Genomic DNA, 27,722 nt, shown 5'->3' with positions numbered 1-27,722 from the left:
ATGCCTCGTACGCTGCCTGTCTTTAGGGCAGTTATCTGGATGTGACCATGACTTCTGTTTGCTGTATCTTCAGGGAACAAATGTGTGGGCACAGGAGGCTGTGCTAACAGGAAAGAGAGATGCTGCAATGCCACAGGTTCAGCTAAACAGCATTTTATCTGCAGTTCCCCCAAGGAAACACCAGACAGAGTAGGATGACAGAGCAGGACAGCTGTGAGGGCTGAGAGCTCCCATCCTTGCCAGTCTCATGGCTCTAAACCCGTTAAGATGATGCTGGAGATACAGAAGCTGCCTTCTCAGCTCATGGCAGATGACAAAGCACACAAGGGATTTTCTGGCAACTCAGCTGTTTCTTCCTTTGCCACCCCTAACCCTAACCCTAACCCTGTGGTTAGGGTGGAATAATTAAAATAACCCTGCTTTATCATTTCATTTCCCTTGCTAACACATTCTCTCAAAGACAAGTCCACACTAATGTAGGATTTTCTGCAGGGCCATTTCCTTCAGATTGGAAAGAAGGCTTTAAAGGCACAAATGCCAAGCAATGACCCAAACAGAACATCATCCACAGTGCTTCCAAGGTGAAAAAGACAGGGTTTTTCCTCACATTGCCAAAACCCCACGTTCCTGAGCCAGGTGAGGTGTGTGCTCTGGCTGGCTGTGTAAGTGTGCGGAGATATGAATATCCACAGGTTTTCACCTTAAGCAATACTGGAATTATGTGGCTGCTGCTGCTTTGCTGACTTCAAAGACTGGGGATATTAAACCTGGTGCCTGCACGGAGAGGAAAGCTTTGCAGCGGGAACTCACCCCCCTTTCTCAGTGCCAGGACCCCAGTTTCAACAGCTGCAAGGCTATATCTACAGTACACTGTACATTAACACTCAGACAGCACCAGCAACACCACTACAGACCTCACTCTTCCCCAGTGTTTATTCTTCCTTGAGTTTCTTGTCCCACAGAAGCTAATATCAGATCGCCCAAGCAAGAACAGAGTGTTCATTTATCAGGACACAATGATTTCCAAGCTGATCCCCATGAATTTTCAAAGTCAGATATATTTTTGTTGTTGTTCCTGTTTCTTTCCAGGAAAAACTGAAGTCATGGGAGAGCAAACCCCCCTTGCCTGGCTTTGAACACTTGGCACTCTTAAACCCAAACTCCTCAAAGTAAAGATTTCCTATGAAGATCCTTAAGGGTGCGACTGGCGTGTGAGGAACAGCAACAGGAAAAAGCTGCTTTAAACCTTACACCCCATCATGCTGCATTCATTAGTTACTTGACATTGTGGCTGGAGTGGGAAAAAAATAAAGCAGCATAGAGGAGAATGATATTTCAGTTTGGTAAATGCTTCTGAATCAGTACAGTTACCCCTCAAATTGCAATAGTTCTCCATGTGTCCAGCCAAAGTAGCAGTGAACCCCTTTGAGGTGGACACAAAGAAGGCAGAGCTCAGCTCATAACCACTCCAGAACCTGTCACCAGTGAGATATCCCACCTGGACACTCAAGATATGTTTCAGGAGATGATGCCTTGCTCCCTGGATGATGAATGCAAACTAATAATTTGACTGGGATAAAACCAGCAGCCAGGACAGCCCAACCCAGGAGTTGCGCTTTCACCTGCCCGGTGGCACAGCTGGGATGTCCCAGGGCTCCCAGGCTGCCTGAGGTGGATGAGCAGGCAGGGAGCACCCATGGGATGTGCTCCTGGGAGCTCATCATGAACTTCTGCGTGCTAAAAACCAGCCTTACTTTATATTTAGAAAAAAAAAAAAAAGAAAAAAAAAGAAAAAAATTAATAAAAATAGATGACTCATTCCCACATGGTGCTGGAGGAAGGAAGATAAGGTCCTCCTTCCTCCTCAGCCGCCCAGCAGAAAGCCCACAGCTTATCTGTCGAAGGCAGAGCCGCCCAGCTCCGGCGCCCCGGCGAGGGGGCACGGCGCCAGGGATGGGGCTTTTAAGAAATAACAGTGGCCTCCAAGCAGAAAGAGTGGGCAAGTGGCTCTGGGGGTGAGCAAGGCCATGCCCACCCTTGCTGCAGTGCTTATAGACCCACTTATAAAGCAGTTTTTTTAATCAGAATGCCTGCTAACTGATGGAAAATCCTTCCTGATAATAATGATAACAATTTTTGCCATGCTTTGCACCACTGATGCAGTTCTATGGGAAGGATAAAAATGAGGCCAGGCAAGAGGCAGCAGCTAAAACTGAGTGCCAAACCCTATGTTTTTGCCAGAGATTTTTTGGAGCAATGCACCTGGGCACGCTCAGACACCAGGACTCGGGAGGTCAAGATATTCAGGACATGTCCTGACGCTGCTCTCAGCTTTCAAGAGCATTAAATTCAACTTAACCTGTGCATGAGCCACCAGCCCCCTCCATCATCACTCATTACAGGAGCTGGTCAGGAAGAATGGGTGGAAATGAGGGGGAGATTAATTTCACAATTAGTGGATTTACGTTGCTTTGCCACCAGATGGAGCCTGGAGATTAAACCATTTGTTTGAGGTTTGCTTGTCATTTAAGAAAATTAAGCCACATTTAAAGACCCGTGTTTAATTCTCTCAGATAATTATCGGTGTTTCTTTAATGAATCATATTTTTCATCATCTCTTATTAGTCAGATATGAGGAAACTCGGAAGCCTCTGCCAAAGTAAGTGCCGCTGGTATAACTCTGTATAGGAAGATGTTGAACAATGGGGCTTTTCTTCTCCAAGCATGAGATGTTCTGGGAGGGGATGGGATGGTAGAAGAAAGAGTGCTTTGTGGAAAGGAAAGAGGGATACCAGGAAGGTATTTTGGGAAGGCTTTGGGGTGGGTTTCTCTTTTCTCATTTACCTTGTGGTTCAGTTTTACCTCTGCAAAATCCCATCACTATGTATCCCACAGCAACTTCTGAAGCATGATAGAAAATGATCAGTGCAAGTGTTTTACTGAGAATCAGCAGCAAAATGTGAAGAAGGCAGCAGCATTTCCTTCCTGACCTTCATCTTCCCCAAAACACCAAGCCTACATGTGCAGAAAGCATTTCAGTTTTTGATTTCACTTCCCTTTGGCCAGGAGGGCTGCAACTTTTGCTTGTGTTTTGCTGGTGGGTTGTTTTCTTTCTTCTGGTTGACGTTATTGTGGAGAAACTGAGAGGAGGAGTGAGCTTTGGCTTTTCTCTCTGAGGGTCTCTGAACTCTTGAAAAATCCCTGAAAGTGGGTTTTGTGGAAAAAAAATCCAAAGCTTTTGTATTTGAGTGTCACTCCTGAAGGCAATAGTCACACAGATCCAGTGGTTCCCACTTGGGCCAGCAAGGAGAAGATTTGGGGGAGAACAAGCCAACTTTTGAGTCCAGCTCAGAGTTCAGCAGAAGGTGTGGGGTGGATAGGGCTGTCCCAGTTGGGTGAGGGCAAGGTGGGCTGGCAGATATCACTGAGCAGGTGATAACGAGGGCTTGCCTGGCTCACTGCAGGTCTCCTATCTCCTCCTGTGCATGAATCCCAAAGGAATGGGAGGGATCAACCTCTTCACTTCCACCCTCAGCAGTGTTTTCTATCTGGAGCAGAGCAGAGCATCAAAGGCCCAAACCCCAGCTGCTTGCTACAGTCCAAGTGGAGACAATGAGGTGCTGGATCAGTGCATCCATCATCATGGTCAACTTGATGTTGGGTTTGCCCATTCTGAACTTCCCAGTGCTCTGCAACTCAGGCTGCTGACATCCTCCCAGCTGCCCATTGCCCTGTCGAGGAGTGGGCAAATTTACCTGCCCAGTTTCTCCTGTGGAACACGCCACGGACCCCAGCCCATCACAAGCCAACAACAGAAGCTGAGGAGCATGGTCATGGTGCAAGAGGCCAGGAAGCGAATGGCTACCCTGCAGCACAGGCAGGATGGGGCAGGCTTCCTGCAGGCAGCTGCCTCCCCTGCCCCGCAGCAGCATGTCCAGGCATTGGGCAATCCCTTCCCCAGGGAACTCCTCCCTCAGAGAGGTCTTTGTCTTTTTAAGATAAAAAGCCAACACCCTTTTGTGTGGTTTCTTGTGCCAGCTCCTTTCTACCAAAAAAAATAAACCCCATTTATACATAATTCAGTTGTATCTGTGCCTAAACCATTCGGTAAATAATTTCCTTCCCCTTATTTGTTTGTTTGATTGTTTGTTTGTTTGTTTATTGCAAATGTCAATGCTTAAGACAGGGGCTCAAGGAGACAGCGACATGCTCGAGTCCAGCCAGCATCCCCCCTTAGCATCAGCAAGGCTCCGAAAGTGCCCCCAGCCCTGGGCTGCCTGGTGACTGCAATACCTGCACAAGGGACCACAAAGACTGTCTGAAGGGAAGCATATTTTTACAGAGCACCAGATTTTACACTACAGCAACAGTTCCTTCCCTCTTGCCCCAGTGCTGCCCTGCCTCACTACTCCTGCTCGTGTCACTTGTTCCCTCCCCAGCTCTTGCCTGTGGCTGGCAGTTCCCAAACCTCCCGTCCTGACATTTAGTCTGACTGAACCATGGAGAGCAACTTTGTCAACAAAAAACCCAACAACTTTATCAATAAACAACAATCTGTGTGATATCTTTAGTGGAGAGACCATTTCCAGCATCTGTGTGATGGAAACCAGCACTGAGGCTGCACCTTATCCTCTGAGTACACTAATTGAACAGAAACTGGCCTCAGTTAATATTAATTTTCAATAAGTCTTGAAATGAACCAGACGCCCTTCTGCTAATTAAGGTGAAGAAGCAGCTCATCCAAGGAATTGAAGCAATGCTCTCAGCAAGCAATTCCAAAGACATATCTATTTCTGTTATACTCTGCCTATTACTAACCCCGGGAGGTTACACAGGATATAAGTGGAAGAAATTCTAATGCTGCCATTAATTTCAGTGGCAACTTTTCATATCAGCAAACCCCAACCAAGTCTGTCAGAGGAAGCAGCTAAATTTCAGGAGCATGGTGATGCACATTTCTCATGGGGTTACACTGGAATTCAAGTTGACATCATGTTCAGGCCTCCAGCATATGACATGGAGTAAGGGGGACACAGTGGGGGAGATCATGTCCTTCACTGATGGGAATATTCACCTGGGAAGAAGAAGAAGAAAATAACCTAGAAATAAGGTCATCAGTCTCCTGATGGCCCCGTGGGGACCTCGAGTAGTGCTGAGACTGAACTAATTTTCCTGCTGACTATCATGGGCATGTGGATGGTGCTTCTCATGGCAGCAAGTGCAACAGGCTGCCAAGAGTGGAAGCGGTTCTGATTTCCTTAGAAAATCTTAGAAAGCCCAAAGGAAGAGTCTGTGAAGATTGTCTGTGAAGGCAAACAGTCCCACAAGGACTCCCAACACACGGACTTTGAGATTATCATTACATGAACCTGGGACATTATTCATTTCCTCGTGTTTTCAAGCATTATGAGAAGGAAATGTTGCACCACAACTGTCGAGAACTCTACTTCTCCATGATGCAACCCTGAGAGAACTGGAGGTAAACACACTGCTGCCTCCACACAGCTCTTCCTTAGGGCAAACCAGTTGACACCAGAAAGAGCTACTAAAATCCACAGAAGACTTGAAATTTATTTACTCAGGCAAGAAAGGAAATACTTCATCCTACAGCAGAGGAACAGCCGAGAGTCAGACCTGGGGCAGTAGGAAACTCCTCCACACCATTAGAGTTAAGAGACCTGAAGGTGTGAAAGGGATGGAAATAGGGCCAAGGAGCAGAGCTCACTCCTGACTTTGGGTGTAAATATTCCAACTGGTCCATAACATGCTTTTAATTTTTAAATATTTTTTAATGCTAATTATATGAACCAGAAACTCAGAACATCTGACTTGCTTGTTAGCCTGAAGAAGAGGCCAAAGGGTGACCGAAGGGCTGCCCACAGCTGTGTGAAGGGCAATTACAGAAATACAGAACTCCCATCAGAGTGCCAGGAGATAGAAACAAAGTGTGATGACCACAAATTGTGGCTTGGGAGACACAGGTTGGACATCAGAGGAAATAAAAACCCAAGATCTGTAGAAAAATAGTGCAGTACAGGAACTGGTTACCCAGGAGGGTTGAGGAGTCTCCATCCTTAGTGTCGTTCAGCTACACAAATCCCGTTCTGATGTTGGCAATAGTCCCAGTTTTGTAGGGATTCCTTAGTTCCACTCCTTCAAAACACAAATGCTATTCACTGAGGAGCCAACACATTCATAAACAGCATCCTATGCGGTCCCATCAAAGACTTCTGACATCACCAGATATCTGCTTGGTATGAAGAGATTTCTTAGAAGGGGAAAATGAAGTGCTGCGAGTCAACTCCTGTATCATGATGTGGTATCGATCATGAACAGAAAACACCTTCTGCAGTAAAACCTGCAGCCTGTGGAAAGGCTGTAGATGGTCAAAACTCACCTTCTCAAAACTAATACATAAAAAGAACCCCAAACTGGGGTTTTTAGGGTCTGTTTTGACAGCATAATATCTTATGTAGGGATTAAACTCAGTTTAATTATGTGCTGGGGTGTGCATGACGATGTGTGTGTGTGATGGTGGTTTTTCCCCTCTGCACTGGGAAGAGGAAGCTCTGTGTGTGTGCACGTGTGTGTGTGTGTATGTGTGTGTGTACGTACGTGTGTGTGTGTGATCACAGGCTTCTTCCTCTCAGCACTGCAAAGAGGAAACGCAAGCTGGGCTCACCGGCCTGTGCCTCAGAGCTTCACCCAGGAGCAGACACCACAACTGCGGTGAGGCTTTTGCCTCTCGGAGCTGTCAGCCCCTTTGCTCACAGATAAATACCGACACAGGATACCGCTATCACCTGTTCTGCCCCTTAACAGAAAATCTGCTCCCCCCTTCACAATCCTTCTGCAATCTGAAGGGGAAAAAAAAGCAACAAATCTCTTTAAACTGACAATATTTGTACCCTGAGCCGCTGTTAGGACAGGTGTTCTGTGGTATTTCTATTTTTGACAGGATAGGCTTCGCACAGATGAAAAGGGACACCTGTATTCTAAAAAAATGCCCCTAAGAGCAGAGGAGGGGGGCAGGCAGGTTCATTTTCTGTAAGTGCTTCTGGTTTAAAAGCTCCTATGATATAATCAGGTTAAAGAAAGCCAAAGGGCAGTGCAGCTGGTTGCAAAACCTGGCGACGAGGCAAGTACGAGGTTGATTTTTGGTGGCTTGGTAGGTAAGGTCATGTAATAAAATATTTTGGGGTTTTAAGGTTTTCTTGAATTATTTGTATTGCTATAGTATTTAAAATATATACTGGCTCTTATTTACATAGAAAACTGATAGAAAGTATATCAGTAGAAAGAAAGGATATTTGCAGGAAAGGTATCTCTAATTGTATTATAAGGCTTTTACTAACTAGGTACTATCAGTTCCAAATCTGATGTATGATGCATGACTAACAAAACTCCAGTAAAGCCCTTGAAAGATTCACTGGTGATCATTCACCCTGCCTCCAAACCCTCCTATAGCCTCTCAGTGCAGTGCTCCAACTGGGCACACAGGTACATCGTCCTGTAAATAAGGAACCTCTGCAGCTGGAACATTGCCTAGCTGTAAATCATTTCCTAATGTCCTATTAGCAGATACAGCTACTCAATATTCAAGCAATGTGTGTACAACACACACGGATGTAAAGAATCAGACAAACCCAGAGGTCTCATTTCCCTGGCTTTTTTTGGAACCATATCTTCACTGGAAGCCTTAATTGGTGTTAAACTGATGATGTGCCTACAGAACAGTCATTTACACAGTTTAGGAGCACCTACAGTCCCTATAGGTAGTATTTTCTGTAGGCCAGAAAGGAGCCACTGTGAGCACAGCCCCATCAGCACATTGCAAAGTAAACCCACACACGAGTCAAACGAGCTACACCAGTCAGTGCAGAGCCTTGACAGCACCTTAGGGATCTCTGCCAACACAGCTCAGCTCATCTGGGAACATCTTGTAGGCACCTACACACTGAGTTCAGCAGGGGCAGGGGACAGCGCAGCCAAACAAGATGTACCCCTGCCCACGCTCCTCACTGAACAAAGTTTGAACAATGACCGTGGTCACGGGCATGGTCAACACCTGGTTGTTTTGCTGTGGTTAAGAGGTGTTGCAGCAACACCTGCTGAGTCTCAGGCAGTGTGAGCTCTGCCATGTCCCAACTGTTACTAATAAGCAGAGATTAGGACCCAGAGAAAATGCTAACCCTAATGTAGAGACGAGGACCCAGAGATGGAGGGGTGGGGTTAACCCCAGCACTTTCCCATTTAGGGTGTCTAACAAGTAACAGCCCCTGATCAGCCTGTGGTTCTTGCTTGGTGTGGGGGTCCTCACTGATAGCAGCCCCAGGCCAGAGACCTGGCAGCATGGTGCTGCTGAGCTGTGGAGTGTTGTGAGCCTCAAGCAGGCCCAGCCCTGACAGAAGGAGAACTGCCAGGGTGTGCCATCCCAAAGGGTGGATCCAGGAAAAGGTGTGCTGGAAAGGAAAAACGGGGAACCCAAGATGACACCCCTCAGTGCCAAGGTAAACAATCTCTGTCCAAAAATGTGTGTTTGGTCAGTTCAGTAGGAGACAGTTGGAGCTTTGAGTGTTTGTTGTGTTTCCTCTAACAGGAGTGCTTAGTGATGCTTTGCCAAGGCTCAGGGCTCCTCATGGATCTCTGCTGCCATTCTCCTTGCCTCACTGCAGTTACACCACAGGCGAACTTGGCCCTTTAATCGTTTGGGGTTGCTGATTGCTCTGGGCATGCTGCTTGCTCAGCAGATTTTCTGGAGGACTGGAATTTCTTGTGGAATTCTGTTCTGTGTGGGCAGCGAGTCCTTTCTAACATTGTCCCGAGCATGGCCATTACAGGACGTCCTCCTGATGCTGTTGCTTAATCAGCAGTCACCTGTTCATCGCCATCTCCTTCAGGCTTGCTTTTCTGCTCATCACTTCCAGTTTGTCCCTGCAGAGAAAAAGGACTCAGGACTTTCCCCTGCATGTAAATAGGCTATTTAGCATTTAGCTAATATACCTGCCAGAGTATTTTGTAACAGGGGAATCAGTAGAAGTGAGTAATGTATGCTTGTTTTGCCATAGATATTAATCTAATACCGCTGCTGTGAAGAAAAGCATGCCAGGCAGTGAGGGAAGTCAGAGGAGCAAACACAGCAATTGCTGTCCAGAGAGAGAGATCCTCGGCCAAGGGACCAAACTCAACCCACAGAGGTTTTATCGGCAGCTCTCAGCATGAGGGTCCCAGTCTGAAATGGAGAGATGCCTTAGAAACAGCTTTATAACCAAGAGTGAGGTAGGAATGCAGAAGTGGTCCCAGGGTTTAGGGAAGGAATGGAGACAGTGAACATCGGAGTCAGAAACCAGAGGCAATGGAGGAGGAATTCTTAGTGAGAGAGTCAGAAAAGGACTGGAGGCAGAAAGTGTAACTTCAGACATCTGGCTAAACCATCAAACCTGGAGTAGGTCTCCTTCTGTAAAGGAGAAAGTTTGCAGTGCTCTTCTCTAACAGTCCCATCTGTCATACTTATCGTTTACCTTTCGCTGTCCTTTCCGTAATTATGCTACTCACAAAATAAATCAATTGATATAGCCTGTATTTAATATGATTATTAATTACATGTATTAACTGTTGTTTCCTTACGTGTGCAACCTCAAGTCTGGGGCTCAGCCGTGCAGTGCTCTGTGCACGTGTAGCACCCTGCGTAGGGGACAGCCCCCGTCACCTGTGAACAATGTGCAGTGAGAGTACGAGGCTCTCACTATGTGAACCCACACTTCAGCCCTTAACTACGTACAGTCAGGTCTAACAACAACTGTAACCACACGCTTAGCATTAAGCTGTGATTGGCCACTGAAATGTATAGCAAGGGCTGGTATGTCCCACCAGGCTGTGGCTCTCCTGCTCAGAGCTTAGTTTGAACTAAAATAACATACATGACTGATGATTATGCACAGAAACATCTCTCAAAGACTGAGAATACCTTACAAGCTGGGACAAGTATGTTTTCCTATTGTTCTCAACAGGTAAGGAAGTATTCTCCTGGCATCACAAGATGATGGGATAGAATGAAGGTGGATGTGATTTCAAGCTCCAGGTTTTTAAAAAGCATGTTAGAATAGTTTAAAAAAATCCTACACAGTAAAAATGAGTTTTAGTGCTGTGTAGGATTGCTTAAAAATGCTCCAAGTGGCATCATCTGTGAACCAGTGACTGGTCCAATAAACGATGCTACCTCACCTTGCAAACCTTGGACTTTAATATCCTCAGACTGTCTGTGCTCCCTGCATCATCTCCCCTTCTAAAGAGGGAGGTGCTGGAGTTTAGCATGGCTTTGAAGAAATCCAGTTTGCTGTTCTCTGTGAGTAAGCTCAGAGGTAACAGAACCGGAGCCGCTATGGCACACAGCTCACCCTCCTTTGGGCCAAATTCCTCCCGTCTCTGAGACAATCTAGCCCGTATATTTGTAAAATTTTTAAGCAGTGTTGCTTTAACATTACAAACACCAGAAGGATTAAAAGGATAATTAAGGATAAGGAGATAATCTCTTGCCTTCAGAGGTGATAGAGATGATCTCAGAATAAATACTGGTAAACTAAACCCAGGGTATTTTAGTACAAAGAACAATCAGAAACACTATGGAATTCAAAATAATAAGTGATATTACTTGTTTAGATGTCTTGGGATTGCCAGGCCTACTCTGCAGCCAACACACACCCAGCAAAAGCCTGAAAGAAAACTGGGCTGGTAGGAAGAGGCTGTCACAAAAGCATTTTGGCAAGTGATGTGGTGGAGTGACCCATGGAGATCTCTAGTGTTTATTAGCTACCACAGCCAGATTATATCAGCACGGCAAAAGAAAAATAAACTTCAATTTTCTTATGTCCATGCATCTCAGGATGGAATTTGTCTTGCCAGACACGGTGTCTCAGATTGCAACTGCTCTACAAAATACAGTCAGACTACCAAAAGAGGAGCTTTACTTGGAAGGAGTAGTTACTGGCTGAACTGACAGCTGTTGTCAGACATGTAAGGATGGGAAAAACTGTTTGATGATACTGGAATTGCTTTCTTCTGGACACTGCACATTTTAAACTGGTTTTGGACATGTTAAGGTAAATGGCTGTCCCAGAAGCTACAAATAGCAATGCACTAAAAAGAAAAAAATCATGGCAAACCTCCCAAGAGTTCCAGTTTTGCAAATCCAATGTGTGCAGATAAATGTAAAAAAATCCTTGTTTCTAAAATGTTTTCTCAGAGCACAGTATTTCCAGGTGTGTCCGTCCCCCACAGCAAACAGAAAATACGTCAGCAAGCGGGATGTATGGATATATAGCAAGGCTTGATAAATAGCAAGGCTCTGCTTCAGTTTTATTTCTGTGGTGTTGGGTAACTGGAAGATAAAGGATTTTTTTTTTTTTAAGGCCAAGGTGATTATACTAGATTAAGACACTGAAATTGTTCATGTAATTTATAAGCTGCCAGGTTGTAGAGTACAGACACTGCATTGGCCGTACAGGAATCTGTTTGTTAAATCCGTGTCTCAGGGTATGAGAGTATGGGTCAACTTACTCCTAACGTGCTATAGCTAGGAAGTGTGAAAAGTTTCTCTGTAAAATGAGGTAAGGGTGTTTTATGTCTGTTTAACCTGACTAGTGACAGAAGAGACTTTGTTCTTCTCCGACTGAAAGTCAAAGTCAAAATTCTTATTAACATGAGAGGGAGCAAGATCAAGCCTAGGATCTTGAAAGGAAGTAACAGTGGTATTGCAGCTGTAGCATACAGGAACATGCTTTGAATGCTGCCGTGCGCGCTGCATTTTGTTTACACTTAGAAGAATTACTTATTGCAATATTTGCATAGTGTTCAGTTCTGTTTAATTACAGCTGTCTGCAAGGAAGAGTTCAATGGTGTAAGCACCAGATTCAAACCAGATTCCTTTCTGAAGCCATAAAGTCTGACTCCAGGGAGATAGGCATAGGCTTTCATCCATATGAAGGAGCTCATTTCAGACGTGAAGCCTTTTCTTCTTCTCTCCTTTGGAGACATTAAATGAATGCTGATGCCTGGCCTGTCTCCTGGGCTGTCACAGACCCCGCAGGCCATATTTCATACGAGAAGGGAGGCAGCTTGGCTGAAAATATCTCCACCTCTGTATCATACAAAATGCGGCCCAGAGACACGTCCTTTTCACCAGTGACACTCTTCCAATTTAAAGCACAGAGGTTGAGCTGTAGGTACATCTGCACTGGCACAAAGCTGGGAGGGCAGAGAATGCCTGATGGAGAGGCAGGCTGGAGGAACACAGGGTGATGCTGGCTCCTGCCTGCTCGCTGCAGCCCCTTGCAATCCCTGTGCCACAGTCAGCCTCCCCCACGTTCTGGGCTAGTTTCAGCATGCAGACTTTTTAATATAGAAGCTTCACGGGCAAGGGGGTTCAGTCCCTGTCCTTGCTCGTGAAGCCCCACATCCAGCTGTGGAAACCCCACAGGAGGGAGAGTCGTGGTGTTTCTAGAAAGCTCTATAGGAATGATGGCCACTCTGACCAGGTCTGTGTGAGGGGCTGCCATGGCAGGCTCAGCCCTGGCATTGAAGGCAGGTGGCATTGCTCAGGGAGCCTGGGCACGGAGGACAGGGTGCCATCCCGCACACAAACACGAAGAGGGGAGGAAGTTTTGGTCACCCTCAAGGAGATTATGACACGTGCCGGCCTGCTGAACCGGCGCCTGAGCGTCATTCCATTCCTAATTCATCGCCACTTTCTGAGGGGAAGTAGGTTCGTAGGGCTGCGGAGGGACTCCCCGCTCCCCAGGGCCGGGAACCGCGCTCGGGTTTGCGGTTCCCCAGGCGCGGCGCGGCGAGCCTCAGTGTAAGGCGCCCGGCCTGCAGGCGACACGCCTCTCCTCCCGCTACTTCCCGTGAGGCGGCGCTTGTCGGCCGCCCGTCCCACGTGGGGCGGAGCCATTTTGTCCCGCCCCGCCCCGCCGCCCGGAGGCTCTTCAGCGGGGAGCGGTGGTGCGTAGTAGCGGCGCCATGGTGAAGATCGCTTTTAATTCCCCCTTCGCCCAGAAGGACGAGCCGAAGAAGGAGGCGGCCGAGGCGTTGGTGGCCGATAAGGTGTGTGGGGAGTGGGGGTCTTCTTGCTGCTGGGTCGTGGCGGGAGGAGCGGGGCAGAGGTGTGTGGGAGGCGGGGGAGGTGGAGGAGGTGGGAGCCGCCGCCATCTTCTCGCGGCGGCCGGGGAAAGGTAGCCGGCAGCCCGCTGAGCCTCTGGCGCGCCTGGAGGTTCCCTCCGCCGCTCTCTTTGGCTCCCCGGCGCTGGAGCAGCTTTCTGGAGCGGGTGGGCCGCTCTGCGGTCTGCTCCGGGTGGGGTATAGGGGGGGCCGGGGCTTCCCTCAGGGCTGCAGCCGCGAGGGGCTGCCAGGCGCCCGCCGGGCGCTGCGGGTCTGGGAGGGCCCGCGCTCGCCGCGGCGGTTTGCGGTTCCCCCGCCGCAGCCATTTTCCGCCGCTCGGGAGGCCCCGGGCGGTGCGGGGCTGGCGTGACACACACCGGGGCAGCTCCCGGCCCGCACGCAGCGGGCAGGCCCGGCTGTTTATGTCGCAGCTGGGCCTGTGCCAGGGCCGCGTCTCTTGACGGGGCTTTAAACCTCGGCGGCTCGCAGGCGGGTGAATCCTGCTCTCTGGCGAGCTCCGGGGCTTGGCTCCGTCCGGGCGCCGCCGGCGGCCCGGGGAAAGGCGCAGGGTCCCCGGGGGCAGCTCGGTTCTTTCCCTCGGGAAAGAGCTGATCTGCGTCTTCCGACCAAAGTGGGTTAGGGCTGGATCTGCTCTCGCTGCCGCTCCGGCACCCTGCAGCGAGTTGGAGAGCGGCGCTGTGGTGAGGTGCCTGGGCTTCTGGTATGTCTAGCTCAAATTAAGAAACCTGCCATAAAGGGTTTTAAATAGAAACCCGGGCAAGTGCTCTGTGGTTGGCTTTTCCTTCCTAACGAGCTGCCGTGTCACTGACTTGAATTGAACTTTCCATGTTTGTGGGAGACTTTATTTTGAAGGTGTCTCGCTTGGCTGCTGACGTTTTTTTAGTCGGATGAAGAAGATCAGCGTCTAGGTAAATCAGTAGATCTAGAGGAGGAACACGGGATGAGTTCATTTGTAATCAGGGAGTAAGAAGGCTTAAAAACAACACCCCCAAAACCTGTGGACTTGGACTCTAGTGTCTTTCCTTCCCCTGTAAGCTGTAATCAGGAAAGCAGATTGCTGCCTTCTGCCTTTCCTGAAATAGCCCTTCCCCTTTTAAAGGGAGGCTGCAGCCTGGTGTTATTGCTCAGTCAGCTGTAGGAGCTGTACGTGTGTGCAGTTATTACAGTAGCACTGAATTACTAGCTCAAGGCAGGGGGGTGAAGTAGGAAAACGGTGTAGGTGCAGGGCTAATTTAAACTTTGAAAGTGTCATTAGTCTGGCTAGTTTCTTGTAGGACAAACTTTTCAGTTTACTCCTGAGCCAACTCATCATACGTATATTTTACTGGCCCTTTAGTGTGCAAGTTCTGCATGTAATAGTTCTAATATACACCTACACCCTTTCTTTTTGTGATAGCCACTCATCTCGATTTAGGACCTGCTCATGCTGTTTTCTTACATGCCACAGTATTCTCAAGGTCTGTGCATGTGGACGTGAGATTTTAACAACACTTCAATTGGACTTCAGGGCTTAGTTGCATGTAAACATCAAGTTCACAATTTTACTCCAAGACAAACTTGTTCTAGTGCTTGTTAATGTCTCCTTTTGCTGGAATATTTGTGCAGAGCAAACAAGCTTAATGGCTAATATTGGCTGAAACAGCACAATAAAAGTCTCCTAGAGTATGTGCACAGAACACTTGAGCTTGCAGAATACTCTCCCTGCAGATTCTTTGGAGCTGTGTCAACAGTGTGTCTTGAGCTAGCTGCAGATGTTAAGTGACTTTTCTTCACCTCTCTTACTGCTAAGCTTGCTTTGCTTGTTGCTGCACAGCTAAGAAGCATATTTTCTTTGCAGGTTTCTTGAGACTTTTATTATCTTTGAGCAGAGAAGTCTGCTGGAGCAAAGTCTTGGTATGGTGTTCTCTTACCAGCTCTGTCAACTCTTTCTTCTCAGATTCAGGCTGCCTACTTGCTGCTTAATATGATAAACACCTTTGCTTTGTTTGAAATGGATGTAGTGCAAGTGTAGCTAATGACATGTTTGCAGCATCCAAGCGCTGGGATGGCTGGGGTACCAAAACCTGCTGCAGACTATTGTGTTCAAGTAATGATAGGCTAGATGGGTAAGTTGCTGAATAGTGTAGATGCAGGTGGCAGAATATGAAGAAAGCAGAATTAGTCTTGATCTTAAGAGCTAGTTAGCTTGGAAAGATGGCTTTCACATAATGCCACATAAATGTGGCATAATTCTGGCTTTGAAACTAGGTTTGGGTTGGGTGGGTTGGCTTTTTTTTGTTGGGTTGTGTGGGGTTTTTTCCCACAAATGCTTAACTAGCCAATTGTAGTGGCTTATGTCTTGCTGAACCAACATTTTTCTGTTTGGAGGATGCAGGAGTGGAATGTAGGAGTATTGACTTTCACAAAACAGCTTGTTTTTTGTTTCAGTACTTGCATAGCTGATGTGTTTGACTTTTATGCCGCTATATCTTGCTGAGCGTGGAAATATGTGCAGACTTTGTAATAATACTGGGGCTTGTTGTGATCACAGATCACTTAAACATACTGTGTGCTGCAGAACTGCGAATAGTGGCACCCAGATTAACCAAAAAAAGGCTGTGGAAGCTGCTGTGCTGACTAGCTGCTGACTCTAGGAGCAACTCAAGGAAAGATCTTTTGCTGAGAAATCCGACTTTTCTTCCTGACTAGTACAAAGAGAAGGTCTTGAGAGTGAGCAGATAAGTCCTGGAGTCAGGAATCATTCAAGGGCCGTACTTAACCAACTGTATAGGTTATGTAAACATTTAGGGTTTGTTTTCGTTGGGATTTGTTTGGTTTTTTGTGGTTTTCTAAAGACCCAAACTAAGTGTGTGCTTGCCCTAGTAGAATGTCTCTATTTGACAGTGCTTTTCCTGTTCTCTCAACTTGTTTCCTGCGAGTGCTTCACCTGAGGCTTAGAAAGGCGCTGAAAGAACTCTTGAGTGTTAAATTTGCCACACAGACACCGCATATTATACCTCTCCTCAGGGTGTTATGTGATGGTGATAGCTGTTGCCTCTGGATGCAGTTGTCCTCTGTTTGTGGGAATACTTGAGGGCAGGGAAGCAAGTGGCTGAACTCAAGTTTCAGGCTTCTAGAAAGAAAGTTTTCCTCAGACTTGGGTGGAAGAAAGTGTATTTTGGAGCTGCAGGATAGGATGTGCCTTGTGAACTTGTTTTATTTGGCATAATTTGAAGTAGCTGTGAAGCTGATTCACCACTCTTTAGTGGTGAATTTCACTTGTGCATAATATGAGTTTATTCCCCAGCCAATAGACAAGGTTGCATCTCAGCTTTTCTGTTAGTCCAGCTTTGTGAAGAGAAGTAGTGCTGTCTTATTCTGTGTGATAGCAAGAGGAGGATAAGAAATTGGCTGTTGGGAAGAGGCCCGAAAACATTGTGTACCTTAAAATGACCTTGCTCTACAAATCGTGCTTTCCTTGTGCTATGTTGTGGCTGCAGCACTGTGTCTTCTGTTAGTTATCTAAATTTCTTAAACCTTTATCCAGAAACTATTTGAGGCTTATCTATGAAGTATCCTCTAAATAAGAAAATTCAGTGCTGTTTGAAACTGATCTTAATATGATGCAGGAGCATTTAATGTAAGTGTTTTTCTGATGATACAGTGCTTGACTTAACAATTCTCACTGCATACTTAGAACAAAGGGGAGCAGTAGATAACAGCTTACTTTAAATTCAGGATGGCTGCACTTTCAAAGTTCTCATCCCTCTTTAAAGGATCCAGAAATCGCTACACATGGAGGTGAAAACTCATCTGGAAGATGTCTGTTGACTCTGCTGGGTCTAGCATTCATCTTGGCAGGAGTTGTTGTTGGTGGAGCCTGCATCTACAAGTACTTCATGCCTAAGGTAATGTAAAAATTCTCTTTTCTTTAGGCATCCCCGAATAAATAAAAAAACCCCTGTTGACTGTAAATTAACTTCCCTTCTAATAGAAAACCTTCAATAACTGGAATGTGAAGTGTGCTCTGTCCCTTACAAAACCTGCTGGTGTGACAGACCTGTGCTTCATCATAGCATAAGTGTGAGAAATACAGTTTTTAAGGAACACTTGCTGTAAAAATGATTCACCTTGTGCTTCCTTTCAGCATAAGGTGTACCGTGGTGAGATGTGTTACTTTGAAAATGAAAATCGTGATCGTGCAGTAGAACCGTATTTCCTCCCTATTGCGGAGGAAGCTGACATCCGAGAGGATGACAACATCGCCATCATCGACGTGCCCGTCCCCAAGTTCTCGGACAGCGATCCCGCAGCCATCGTTCATGACTTTGACAGGGTGAGTAGAGATGAAAGGCTGAGGAATGGCTGGCCTTACTGCTTACCTGGCATGGAATCACATGGTTGGAAAAGACCTTTAAGATCATCACGTCCAACTGTTCCCGTCCTAAGCTAAACCATATTCCTAAGTACCTCATCTACCCTTTTCTTAAATGCATCCAGGGAAGGTGACTCAACCCCCTCCCTGGGCAGCCTCTTCCACATCCCCACAACTCTTTCAGTAAATTTTTTTTTTTCTAATCTGACCCTGCCCTGGGGCAGTTTGAGGCCATTTCCTCTTGTCCCATCTCCTGTCCCCTGGCTGAAGAGACCATCGCCCACCTCTCTGCACCCTCCTGTCAGGTCAGTGTAGGTGGGGATAAGGTCTCCCCTCAGCCTTCTCCAGGCTGAACACCCCCAGCTCCATCAGCTGCTCCTCAGAGGATTTGTCCTCCAGCCCCTTCCCCAGCCTGGTTGCCCTTCTCTGGACTCGCTCCAGGACCTCAAGCAGGGCAGCTGCAAAGCAGGTGGTGATCATAACAGCTTCAGCGTTTTCAGTCTTGAGACCGTCAAAACTTACTGTCGATGCAAGCTTCTCTCTTTGGGGATGGGTTTGAATACAGGAAATCTGACTCTTATCTTCAGAGTAGACGACTTCTGCACTGGTAAAGTGTTACAAGAATGGTAGAGGAGTTCGTACCAGGAGTGACCTTGACTGGATCCTTTCTCAGAAGAATGCTTCTCTGTGCTATGCAGCTTTAAATACTGTTGCCTGTAGGATGCCTGGAAGTGACACTTGCTATTTGGTTAAGAATGCTATATAAATGAGGGTAGGAGGACATTGTAACTCTGAGGTAAGAAATGGGGAAACTGAGGATCTAGTCTGAGGTTCTGCCACGCACTGTTACAGCAAAATGTAGAATTCCAAACAAGCGTGGGCCTTGGGTAAGTGAGGTGGAAAATCAATGCAGGAGGCTGGAACTTGAAAATGCTGTGTTGCATGTAGTTTGTCTAAAGCAAAGATGAGAGGATGCTTTTAATTTCCCCATTAATAAAGAAGTTGTGTTGCTGGTATTAATAGTTACCCTTTGTCAGCTATGAAAGCTCTCATAGGTTACTTGTAAATTAATACAGATACAATGATGATAAAGGCACTAGAACCGACCTCTGTTTGGGCTGTCTTTACCAGTATCCTGGAATGCCACACAGCCAGGCTGTGCTGCCTGCGTTCACAGTCTTTGCAGCCTTTATCTCTGGTGTCTTGACAGAATCTTGGCTATAACTTAAGGGATTCAGGCAACTTAAGAACTTCAGATGATTCTGGCTAAATGCTGTGGCAAGTTGTGATAAAAGGAGTAGATGTGTTGAAAAGTTCAGTCTCTGCAGTTCTTGCACTTGGTGGTAATGCTGATGTGACTTTCTAGTGATGAGTACTTCTTTCTGAGGAAGTGTTTACAGGGAACCATTGCTCATCAGCACTGGATGCCTTTCGTTTGCACTGTGTTTAGTTGGACTTCCTCAGTTACAAGAGCATGCTCCCAAATACTTTCTCTGCAATAATAGAAACTATTTAAAATTATGATAGAAACAGCTTTTATAGTTGGCTCTCACTTGTCTACAAAAGTTATCCACAGCTATAACTAATGTGTTAGCTATGTTCTTACACTAGACAGTTCCTGGATGCATTGCTTTAGTATTAGCTGTGAATGATCTCCAGCTTCTTGAGCTTCCTTCCTAGTCCTTACAGAACTGTGTTCAAATAACCAAAGGCCATGCTTAATTTGGTTAAACATGTTTTCAAAACAGCTTTTGACGGCGTATCTTGACTTGCAACTGGGTAACTGCTACGTGATCCCACTGAACACATCCATAGTGATGCCACCAAGAAATCTGATGGATCTCTTCGCAAAGCTGGCGGTACGTGGAAACTTCACTGCTTGGTTATGCTGACAAGATGGCTTTTGATAAGAGTGCTGGGTGTTGCTCCTGAACTAGTCTCTTGCTAGAACAGTCCTCTTGCCATCAAAGTACATAATCCCCCTGGCTCAGTCGCTGTACTGAAGTTAAGGCCAGCTGTCAGTGTATATTACGTTGAGTAGATTCATGCTTAATGCTCTTATTAATACCTAGCTTTATGAAAGCTGAAAGCAACCAGCAAATAAGGTTAAATTTAGCTATTATAAAGGAATTTGATAAAGCTCCAAATATCATTGAAAGCCTAAACCTGAAAGTGACTACCGGAAAGCTCGCTTGCCCTGTGAGAGTTTTAATGAAAAGAACAATGCTAACTTGTTCTTCTGTTCTACTGGTGCTGTAGTCATGAGCTCACTGCAAACATTTTGACACTTCAGTGACTAAAACTGGTATTTTTCCAAAGCAATTTATTGGTCAAGCTGATACGCTTACTGCTACTTCCAAATTAAATACAATTCTGAGCTATTGAGTGTCAAATGTACTTTTTTTGAAGAGTCATTGACTCTTCTGCACCTAGTGCTTTTTCTCCTCTTTATGCAACAGAAAGTTAGCAATTTACAGGAACTCAAACAGGTTTTACTTATGTTCACTTCATGTGAAGCAATGCTAAGTGTGGTTTATTTGGATGTAACTGCAACTGTTTGAAATGGCCCTTGTCGGTTTTATTTTCTCTGGTATGCACCTGTTGAAGACTAGCATATCTTAGTATTGAAAAGAAGAAAAGCTGAAATCTAGTGTTTGAAGCCCTTCCAAAGCAAAGAGTGAAGTGTAGTGATGTTTGTCCACTGGTAACAGAATACTGTATCTCAAGGGTTTGGGTTTTTTCCTTCTTTTAGACTGGCTCTTACTTGCCTCAGACCTACCTAGTCCGTGAAGAGATGGTGGTTACAGAGGAGATAGATAATGTGTCTGATTTGGGTATCTTCATCTACCAGCTCTGTGTTGGAAAAGAGACGTTCAGGCTTCAGCGCAGAGACCAGATAACGGGTAAGTTCCCTTCAGTAAAAAAAATACATCTGTTGTCTGAGTGGGGCAACTTAAACCTTTGGAATTTTGGGATATCTGAGTGCTCAACACGAGCTGAGACTGGCCTTAGAGCTGATGGGTATTTTCCCTCTATTTTCATGTATGTCACGAGTTTCGTTCAAACATGGTGAGACACAGTTTCAGTTATGAAATTAGAGGTTACATGCCAGAGCCAAATTTGAACCGAAGCCTATATCTGTTCCATCTTTTGGTTCAGGCTGTAAGTTAGTTTGGTCTCAAAATTTATGTAATCCATCTGATAATGTGAGGCAGCTTAGTTTGTCACTGTCCTATATAAAACTGGGTTATAGGAGCACCAAGTAAAAGCATTATCTAATAGTTTGCTTGCTCTGAAGAAAAAATAACTGAACAGCTAGCTCCAGCTATCCCAGACTTACTCTCTAAAAGAGGAAGAACATTTCATAGGAACTTCTGAGTTCTGTTTCTCTATTGCCTGTCTCTTCATGCCACCTTCCTGCTATTCTGTGAAAGTGCCTGAATTTGCAGTGCTAGTGGTATGATGTGCTGGAAGGAACCTGGGGGTACAGAAATCTCAAGCTATAAATTTCAGTCTGCTGCAGTTCTCAAAGCATTTGGTAGCTCAGTGAGAGCAGCGAACACTTAGTGAGCTAATCCTCTGTCAGTTACAGCCCTTCAGAATGCAAATGTTTGGGTTGTCAAAACACTCTGCTCTGGTTTTCCTGCCAAGCTCTTGGGCAAGACTTTCCTCGGTCCAGTTACAGCTTGCAGCATCAGGAGCCATGGCTGCTGAGACTGCATCCTCTAGTTACTGGATGGAAGGCTTTGTGTGAGGGAGTGTAACGCTGGTCCTGAGCAGCTAACAGGGTAGGGCACATGAGGAAACACGAGATGTCGCTTTTGTGGGATAGAGGCGTATGTCTGTTAGATACTGTGAAGATACTCCAGTGAAGAAGACTAAACTGAGTGCTGCTGTGACTGAAAGATTATGGTCTATAGACAGTACTGCAAAGAGCTCTTATGACAGTTCCTTAAATCCTCTTGCTGTGGCACACTGTTGACATCTTTGCTGCACAGTGTAAGACTTCTACGGAATACTTGAACAAAGGGATTCTAGTAAATGAGTAATACTGCTTGGTACGGTGTCTGCTCTGTAACTAACCTTGTTTGCCCTTGCAGTGGAGGGGGGTGGGAAATCTAAGTTGAATGGAAGACTGCTGCTGAGGAAAAAATTGTTCAGTGACAAGGCTTGTCTTGCCCTCCAGATGAAATCTCTAGCGCACCTTTCTTTTAGTGTGTACAAGCCCTGCACATGTAAATAATTAGTTTGGAGTTGTTAAAATCCTGTGGAGAAGTCATCTTGTTTAGCTGGTGCTGCATCGGCCTCCAGGCTTTGTAAAGTTCACCAGTTAAAGTGACCTCAGGTTCTGCAGCAGTTCCCTGGAGTTGCAGCTGAAGGTGTTTGAGAAACAGGGCAGGTTGTCCTGACTGTTAGCCATTGGCATTTAGATTGAGCTGAATTGAAGGGCTGCCTATGTTTTAAGTGCTTAGAAACTAAAGCAGTGCCCTCCTCAGTTTGGTTTAAGCAGTAGTGCTTCTAGACTTGAACAGAGAGTGTCTTTTGCTTGTTCTGAAGGATTCTCTGCCTATTAAACTGGCTATAAATCTTCCTTCTCTAATTGTGGTATATTGAAGTGCTTTAATTGAGCAGTTTGCCTTTGATGGCAGGATTACTACATACCTCTTTCCTAGGAAAGAATCACAGTTCATACAGGTAAACTGCCTGGGTCCCATCCAATGTTGGCATGGCCCAAAATAGAGAAAATCACTTTAAGAGTGTTAGCAAAAACTTGAGTAAGATCATCAGCTGAGTGGCAAATCCTCACAGAGCTCCCCTCAAGGTGAAGGCCACTCTGCAGCAGCACACTCTGTCTTAGTACATGCTGGGTGTGGGGAAGTGCAGATTAGAGTTAAGGGTTGTTTATTTTCCTGTGTACCCTTTCAGGGTTTGTCAGCTCTTACCCTGTATCTTCAGGCTGCTTTGCTTTGCCTCTTACTTGTGGTGAAACTTTGCTGCGAGTGATCTGTTCAGTGTTGTCTCTTCTGTCACTAAAATTGAGGTGGGATACTACAAAAAAGCATCTGCTTGCTTTGACCCTGCGTGGTTTGTGGACCCCTGTTGTTACCATTCTGAAAATGAGGGAAGCTTTCTGAGGGAGAAGAACCTGATGTTGTGCTCTGGTGCCAATTAATGGCTGTAGGAACACTGTGTGCTGAACGATTGTCTCTTGCTGCTGTTGGTAATGATACAAAACCTGTGAATACTTGCTGCTGGGTTATAGCTCTGCTCTACTTAAGCTCTCATCTTCTCTCATCCCCAGGTCTGCAGAAACGCTCAGTGGAGAACTGTCATTCAATCAGACACTTTGAAAACTCTTTTGTTGTTGAAACAAAGATCTGTCAGCAGTGAAAGGTGGTGGATGGGAGGTGACTAGTTCACACCTTGATTGAGAAGTCTGAGCATTAGACTTCGACTTATTAAACTAAAATGTGCAGTGATAATCAAAAGCCTTATGCATTTTCTGTGTATTGCTTGTATTTCAGAAGACAGTCACCATTTCACTTTCTTTGATCCTTGGTATAACTTTTTAGTTGTCTCATGTAAAACTTAAATTTGAGTACTTTTTAGATGGTAAATACCAGTTTATCCATTGAATGTGGTTTGATTTAGCATATTCTGGGAATGGCAGAAAAAAAAGTATATAAAAACTGTTAACCAGTTAGGTGGCTGGAACCAATTCTATTCACCTTAACTTTCACAGGATGATTACTATTAATAATCTGTGGTTTGCACATCTTGTGTAGTTCTGTAGGATAGCTCTGCACTCCGTATCCCGGCTAAAAATCCTTCTGATGAGTATCATTAAAGGTTTATTTTAACTGCCATGTGTGAAGCATGTAAAATCCAACCTCAGTGATCACAAACCTCTCTAACACTACCCTCTTTCATTTTGTGCAATTACTGTATTGAATTCGTATGTATATTTGGAACCTTCCCTGAGCTTTCGTTTAATTCTTCTACCTTTGGTTTTGTGGTATTAGATTCAGATAGAGTTGCTCTTAAAGCTTGTCAGTATTTTTGGTTATGAATTGGTTTATCCTGTAACTTCCTATTTCAAGAATCTGTTCTGGTATAGCTCACTCGTGAATGTGACTGTAGTTGTATACTTAGAACTACTCTGGCTTATATAAACTTTTTAGATCAACTTTTTATGAGCAAGTAGCGTTACTGCTGCAGTCAGAGCATTGTTCAGGTTTTGTTTCTGGGTTTTTTTGAAAGCTGCAGTATAAAGATAATGAAGAGTTAGTGACCTGCAGTTGAACTTGAGAGTTTTATTAAGGGACTTTATATTGGCATAAATTCTGCAACCCTATAATAAATGTTTCTCTAAAACTCTGGTGTTTGTGTGACTTCATGGTGCTTGAGCAGAGTGCCTGGGGTATGGCCTGCGTGGGGGGAGTGATGGTTACAGGCTGGGGGCAGCATGCAGCGCTCTTCACTTTTACCTCTCCTTCAGCTTGTGAAGTGGAATTTCCTCTTTCCCTTGATGTGGAAATGCTGTGTGGTGCAAAACAAAGCTGGGGAATGGGGAGGAAGAGACATCTTGCTTCAGACTTGATTGCTCTGTGGGCGATTCTCGGTGATGTTCAGTGCTGTAAGCTGAGTCTGTGGAGCAGACCTCTGGCACCCGGGTGGGAACGGCCCATGTCGGGTAGCGAAGGAAGGATGTGTCTGTAACCCATCCATTTGAATGCTGGTGATGAAAGGTGTGCTGCTGTCTGTATTTATGGCAGTGTTGATGAGAAGTCTTCTTAATATCAAATGATACACCAAGAGAGAGGGTTAATGATTGGCTTCTAACACCTTTCAGCATTCACCTGCAAGCTTCACTGCGCTGTGAGACTTCTATGTGGATGGTTGCAGAGAGCTGAAGTGTATTGAACCCTTCTGGCTCTCCTGGAAAGTAACTTGGGTAATACAGCTGGAAATAAAACAGTAAGCAGGCTTTCTGCACTAAGAACTGGAGAGGGAGATGTGAGGATAGAAGTAGCTTTCAGTTAATGAAACTGCAGAGGAAATGAGTAGAGCCCAGCTCCTGGGCAATCAGGGCTTCTGCCTTGTCTAAACTAATACAGCTCTTCTCCCAAGGTGAGGGTGTGCCCCAAAACTAGAGCTTTGGTCTGCTTGCCTCCAAAAAGTCAGGTGTAGGAGAGTATTTCACTGTATACCTCACTAAATAGAAGGGGATGGAAAGCTCCAGTTGTCACTGGGAGTTAGCTGTGCTTTTATTGGAGGAGGCAGCTGCACTGACAAGTTTCAGCTTCAGACTTGCTATGTGCTTGAGCAAGTTTCTGTTGCAATTTCCTTCTCCAGATTCTGTGAGAGGATAACGAGGGTGGGTTAGCTGTCTAGTTTGTTATGGTAGTCTGGAGGTGGAAGGCTTTGGAGCTGTGCTGTTTGCAGAGAGCAAGAAGCATCTGCTTTGCAGTGTCGGGGTTTGACTATTGGAAACAAACCCCAGAAACCCTTCCAGCTCTGAGCAGCTGCGTGGTGCATGGCTCTCTGTAAAAGCCCTTACCCCACTGCCTGCCTTGAGGCATGTACAAGGAATGCTGGACGTGCTTCCAGATAGGCTGAAACAGTTTCTCTTACCTTTGTCTGGTAAAGATTTTAGAAGAAATTAAGTCAGTTCCTAAGAGCTTATTAGATGTTCTAGGCAAAAAGCCAGGCTATTCAGAGGAACAGATTGTTCTTACCTGCTGGGTGCTCTTGTGCTGAGAATGTAGCTGAGGTTTTGGTCATGCATGAGGTGTGTTGGGCTTATTGTCTGGCCCCAATAGCTTGATGTTGGAGGCAGGCATTCAAATCAAAGGACTGCAGTTAGAAGATTGCTGCTGTGAAAACAGCTGGTATTCCTGGGATCTTCTGCCCTTGTTACTGGGTTTGAGGAGTTCCAGAGCTCAGCTGGTGTGAGGAAGCAGGAGAGGCTGTGAGTCAGAGCTGCTTGGCACCAGTAGTTGGCACAGGCAGCAAGCGCTTGGGTGTGAAGTGTGGTACCTGATTAAAAATTTGGGGCTTTGGGTATTCCGATGAAATTAAACCTAAAAAAGTGGCTTGGTGAAAGCTTGCTCTAGGTGGCGCTTGGTGTCTTCGTTTGCTTTCTACCTGTACTAAATACAACTGCAGTCTGTGTAAAAACCCCACACAATGTCTGAGTAAGACTGTGCTTCAAAGGTGGATGTGGTAACTGAAGGGATTACATTACTGACATGCAAAGGCAAGCCTGGGGACTGCAGCGGCTTCTGCTTACAGGTGTGTTTACTGACAAAGCAGTGGCTTGCACGGGACAACCGATGGTCTCTGGGCACTTGTTAATAACAACTTCTCTTCGTGCTGCCTTGCAGGTTGTGGGTTTTTTTTTTGACACAGTATGTTTAGACACAGGTTCTCAATATCGTTATGAACATTAAGCAGTCAAATGCTTCACATGATTTATTTTCCAGCACTACATGTGAGGTTTTTTCAAGTAATCAGGCACACCAGAAATCACAATGAACAACAAAGTTGTTACTTGGAGGAGATGATGTTGAGTTTCTCAGAAGCCTGACAAGTTTTCTGTCTGAGTGTGACTGGTAAGGTGTGGGCTGGTAGTGGGTGTGTGACAGACTCTTCCATTAGAGTAGGTGCTAGTTGACACTAGAACTTCAGAGTTGCTTCCAGCATGACTTGTAAAAATATCATAGGAATTAAACTTATTTGCATATATAAATACCTTGAGGTGAAGATCCAGGGAAGGAAAAGTGGAGATGGTGTGGAGACTTTGAAAGACATACCAAGGCCTAACGTGGTATGAAACAGAGCTTTAGCACCTCAGGCTGGATAAACTCATCTAAAAGTGAGGTTTTTCACAGTAAGCTCAACTCTCTCCTGTGGATTGCTGCAGCCCAGCTGTGCTCAGTGTGGTAGTTAGAAACTCTCACCTCACACCCACAGCAAGAGTCAGCGTGTGTGCAGGTGCCTGGAGGGCAAAGAGCCTGTTAGGATTTCAGTGAGCCTGGATGACTCCTGCTTGGCACCGCAGGGAAAGCTGCCAGCAATCCAGATGTGCTCAGCAGAGTCAGTGCTGAATGATGGCAGAAATACCAGGGCACTGGGATCAGATCTGGGTTTCCCTGAGAAGTTCTGGTTTGCTATTTTTAAATCCTGTCCCCATGCCTGGGTTGTGTTCTCTGCTACAGCTCTGTCTGCAGCAGCCTGAGCTGAATTGGACAGTCCCTGTGTTAATGATCGAGCAGCTGCCAGCTTCGGCTTTTGTAGGTTGATGCTTTTGTTTCTTGTTCTCTGAAGTACTGAGGAATGTGAGAGAGAAAGAAAACAGGATGTTTCACTGAAGGCAGACTCTTCCAGCCTACCACTTGCCAGATTTCTTGCATTTCATCTTGCATACAAAATAAATTAAAAACGCTAGAAAAGAACCATTGTAGGGCCAGAGAAATGCAGCGCAGCCCCCGGCACCCCCGCAGCAGCACAGCAGCTAGCTGTGTGGCTGAATTGCTGCTCTGGGTCAGGCTTGGAAGGATTAAAGCTGCTTTGACTGTCCTAATTTTGAGCTGCGTGGGGGGTGGCGTGGCAGCCAGCTGTGGCACAGAGCCCAAAGCTGGCACTGATGGAAGCTTTGACACTGACCAAAATAATTATAATATGTATAATTAGTCACATTATTTCATTACAATTATTTCATCACCATGCATATATATTTGTGCTATTACCTGGGCAATATAGCTGGGTGTATTTCCTGTCTTGAGAATAATTAAAGGCTCTCCACCTCCAAAGGAAATTATTTCTTATGGTTCAACTACTTTGTTTACCTCAGTTCCACACTAACAAAATGTGAAAGTGGTTTTTACTGTCCTGAAAGTCATTCTGAGTGTGGACATAGCCGTTGTGTGTGTTAGAGAAGCGTTGGGGTTCGGATGAGCTGCTCTGTTTTATTCCCTGTCAGTGTTGAAGCTGTTGTGGAGTAAGGAGCTTCCTTCCTAGGAACCGAATCCGTTGTGGGAGTGGGGCTGGGTGTTGCAGAGCGATCACGCCTGCTTGTGGGATTCTTCAGGATTAGAGCCATGGATAGATAAACCTGCTGTTTCCACTTGATGATCATAAACTCCCATGGTGGGGAGGGGGTGTATGTGGGGTGTTTGGTTTGGGGTGG

The 27,722-nt window shown here is 45.7% G+C and overlaps 1 protein-coding gene across 1 annotated transcript; it reads left to right on the top strand.

The window, feature by feature from the left end:
• The first annotated feature begins 12,967 nt into the window (after positions 1-12,967).
• Positions 12,968-23,905, top strand: ITM2A (integral membrane protein 2A). The gene is made up of 6 exons (XM_084269278.1): positions 12,968-13,101; positions 16,932-17,063; positions 17,303-17,491; positions 19,279-19,389; positions 20,283-20,433; positions 22,833-23,905. The coding sequence occupies exons 1-6, from the start codon at positions 13,018-13,020 to the stop codon at positions 22,919-22,921; spliced, it is 756 nt and encodes a 251-aa protein (XP_084125404.1). The 5' UTR covers positions 12,968-13,017; the 3' UTR covers positions 22,922-23,905.
• The last annotated feature ends 3,817 nt before the right edge of the window (positions 23,906-27,722 follow it).

This window comes from Gallinula chloropus (genome assembly GCF_964237585.1).
Source record: "Gallinula chloropus genome assembly, chromosome: 11".
Classification (NCBI taxonomy): domain Eukaryota; kingdom Metazoa; phylum Chordata; class Aves; order Gruiformes; family Rallidae; genus Gallinula; species Gallinula chloropus.
The sequence above is the reverse complement of the archived record's forward strand: the minus strand, read 5'-3'. Positions and strand labels throughout refer to the sequence as shown.

Bases quoted from the DNA above. Each gene is read 5' to 3' on its own strand.
- ITM2A (XM_084269278.1), top strand. From the start codon at position 13,018: ATGGTGAAGATCGCTTTTAATTCCCCCTTCGCCCAGAAGGACGAGCCG. The intron at 17,492-19,278 runs GTGAGTAGAGAT...TTTTCAAAACAG, and splicing joins TCGTTCATGACTTTGACAGG to CTTTTGACGGCGTATCTTGA. The intron at 19,390-20,282 runs GTACGTGGAAAC...TCCTTCTTTTAG, and splicing joins ATCTCTTCGCAAAGCTGGCG to ACTGGCTCTTACTTGCCTCA.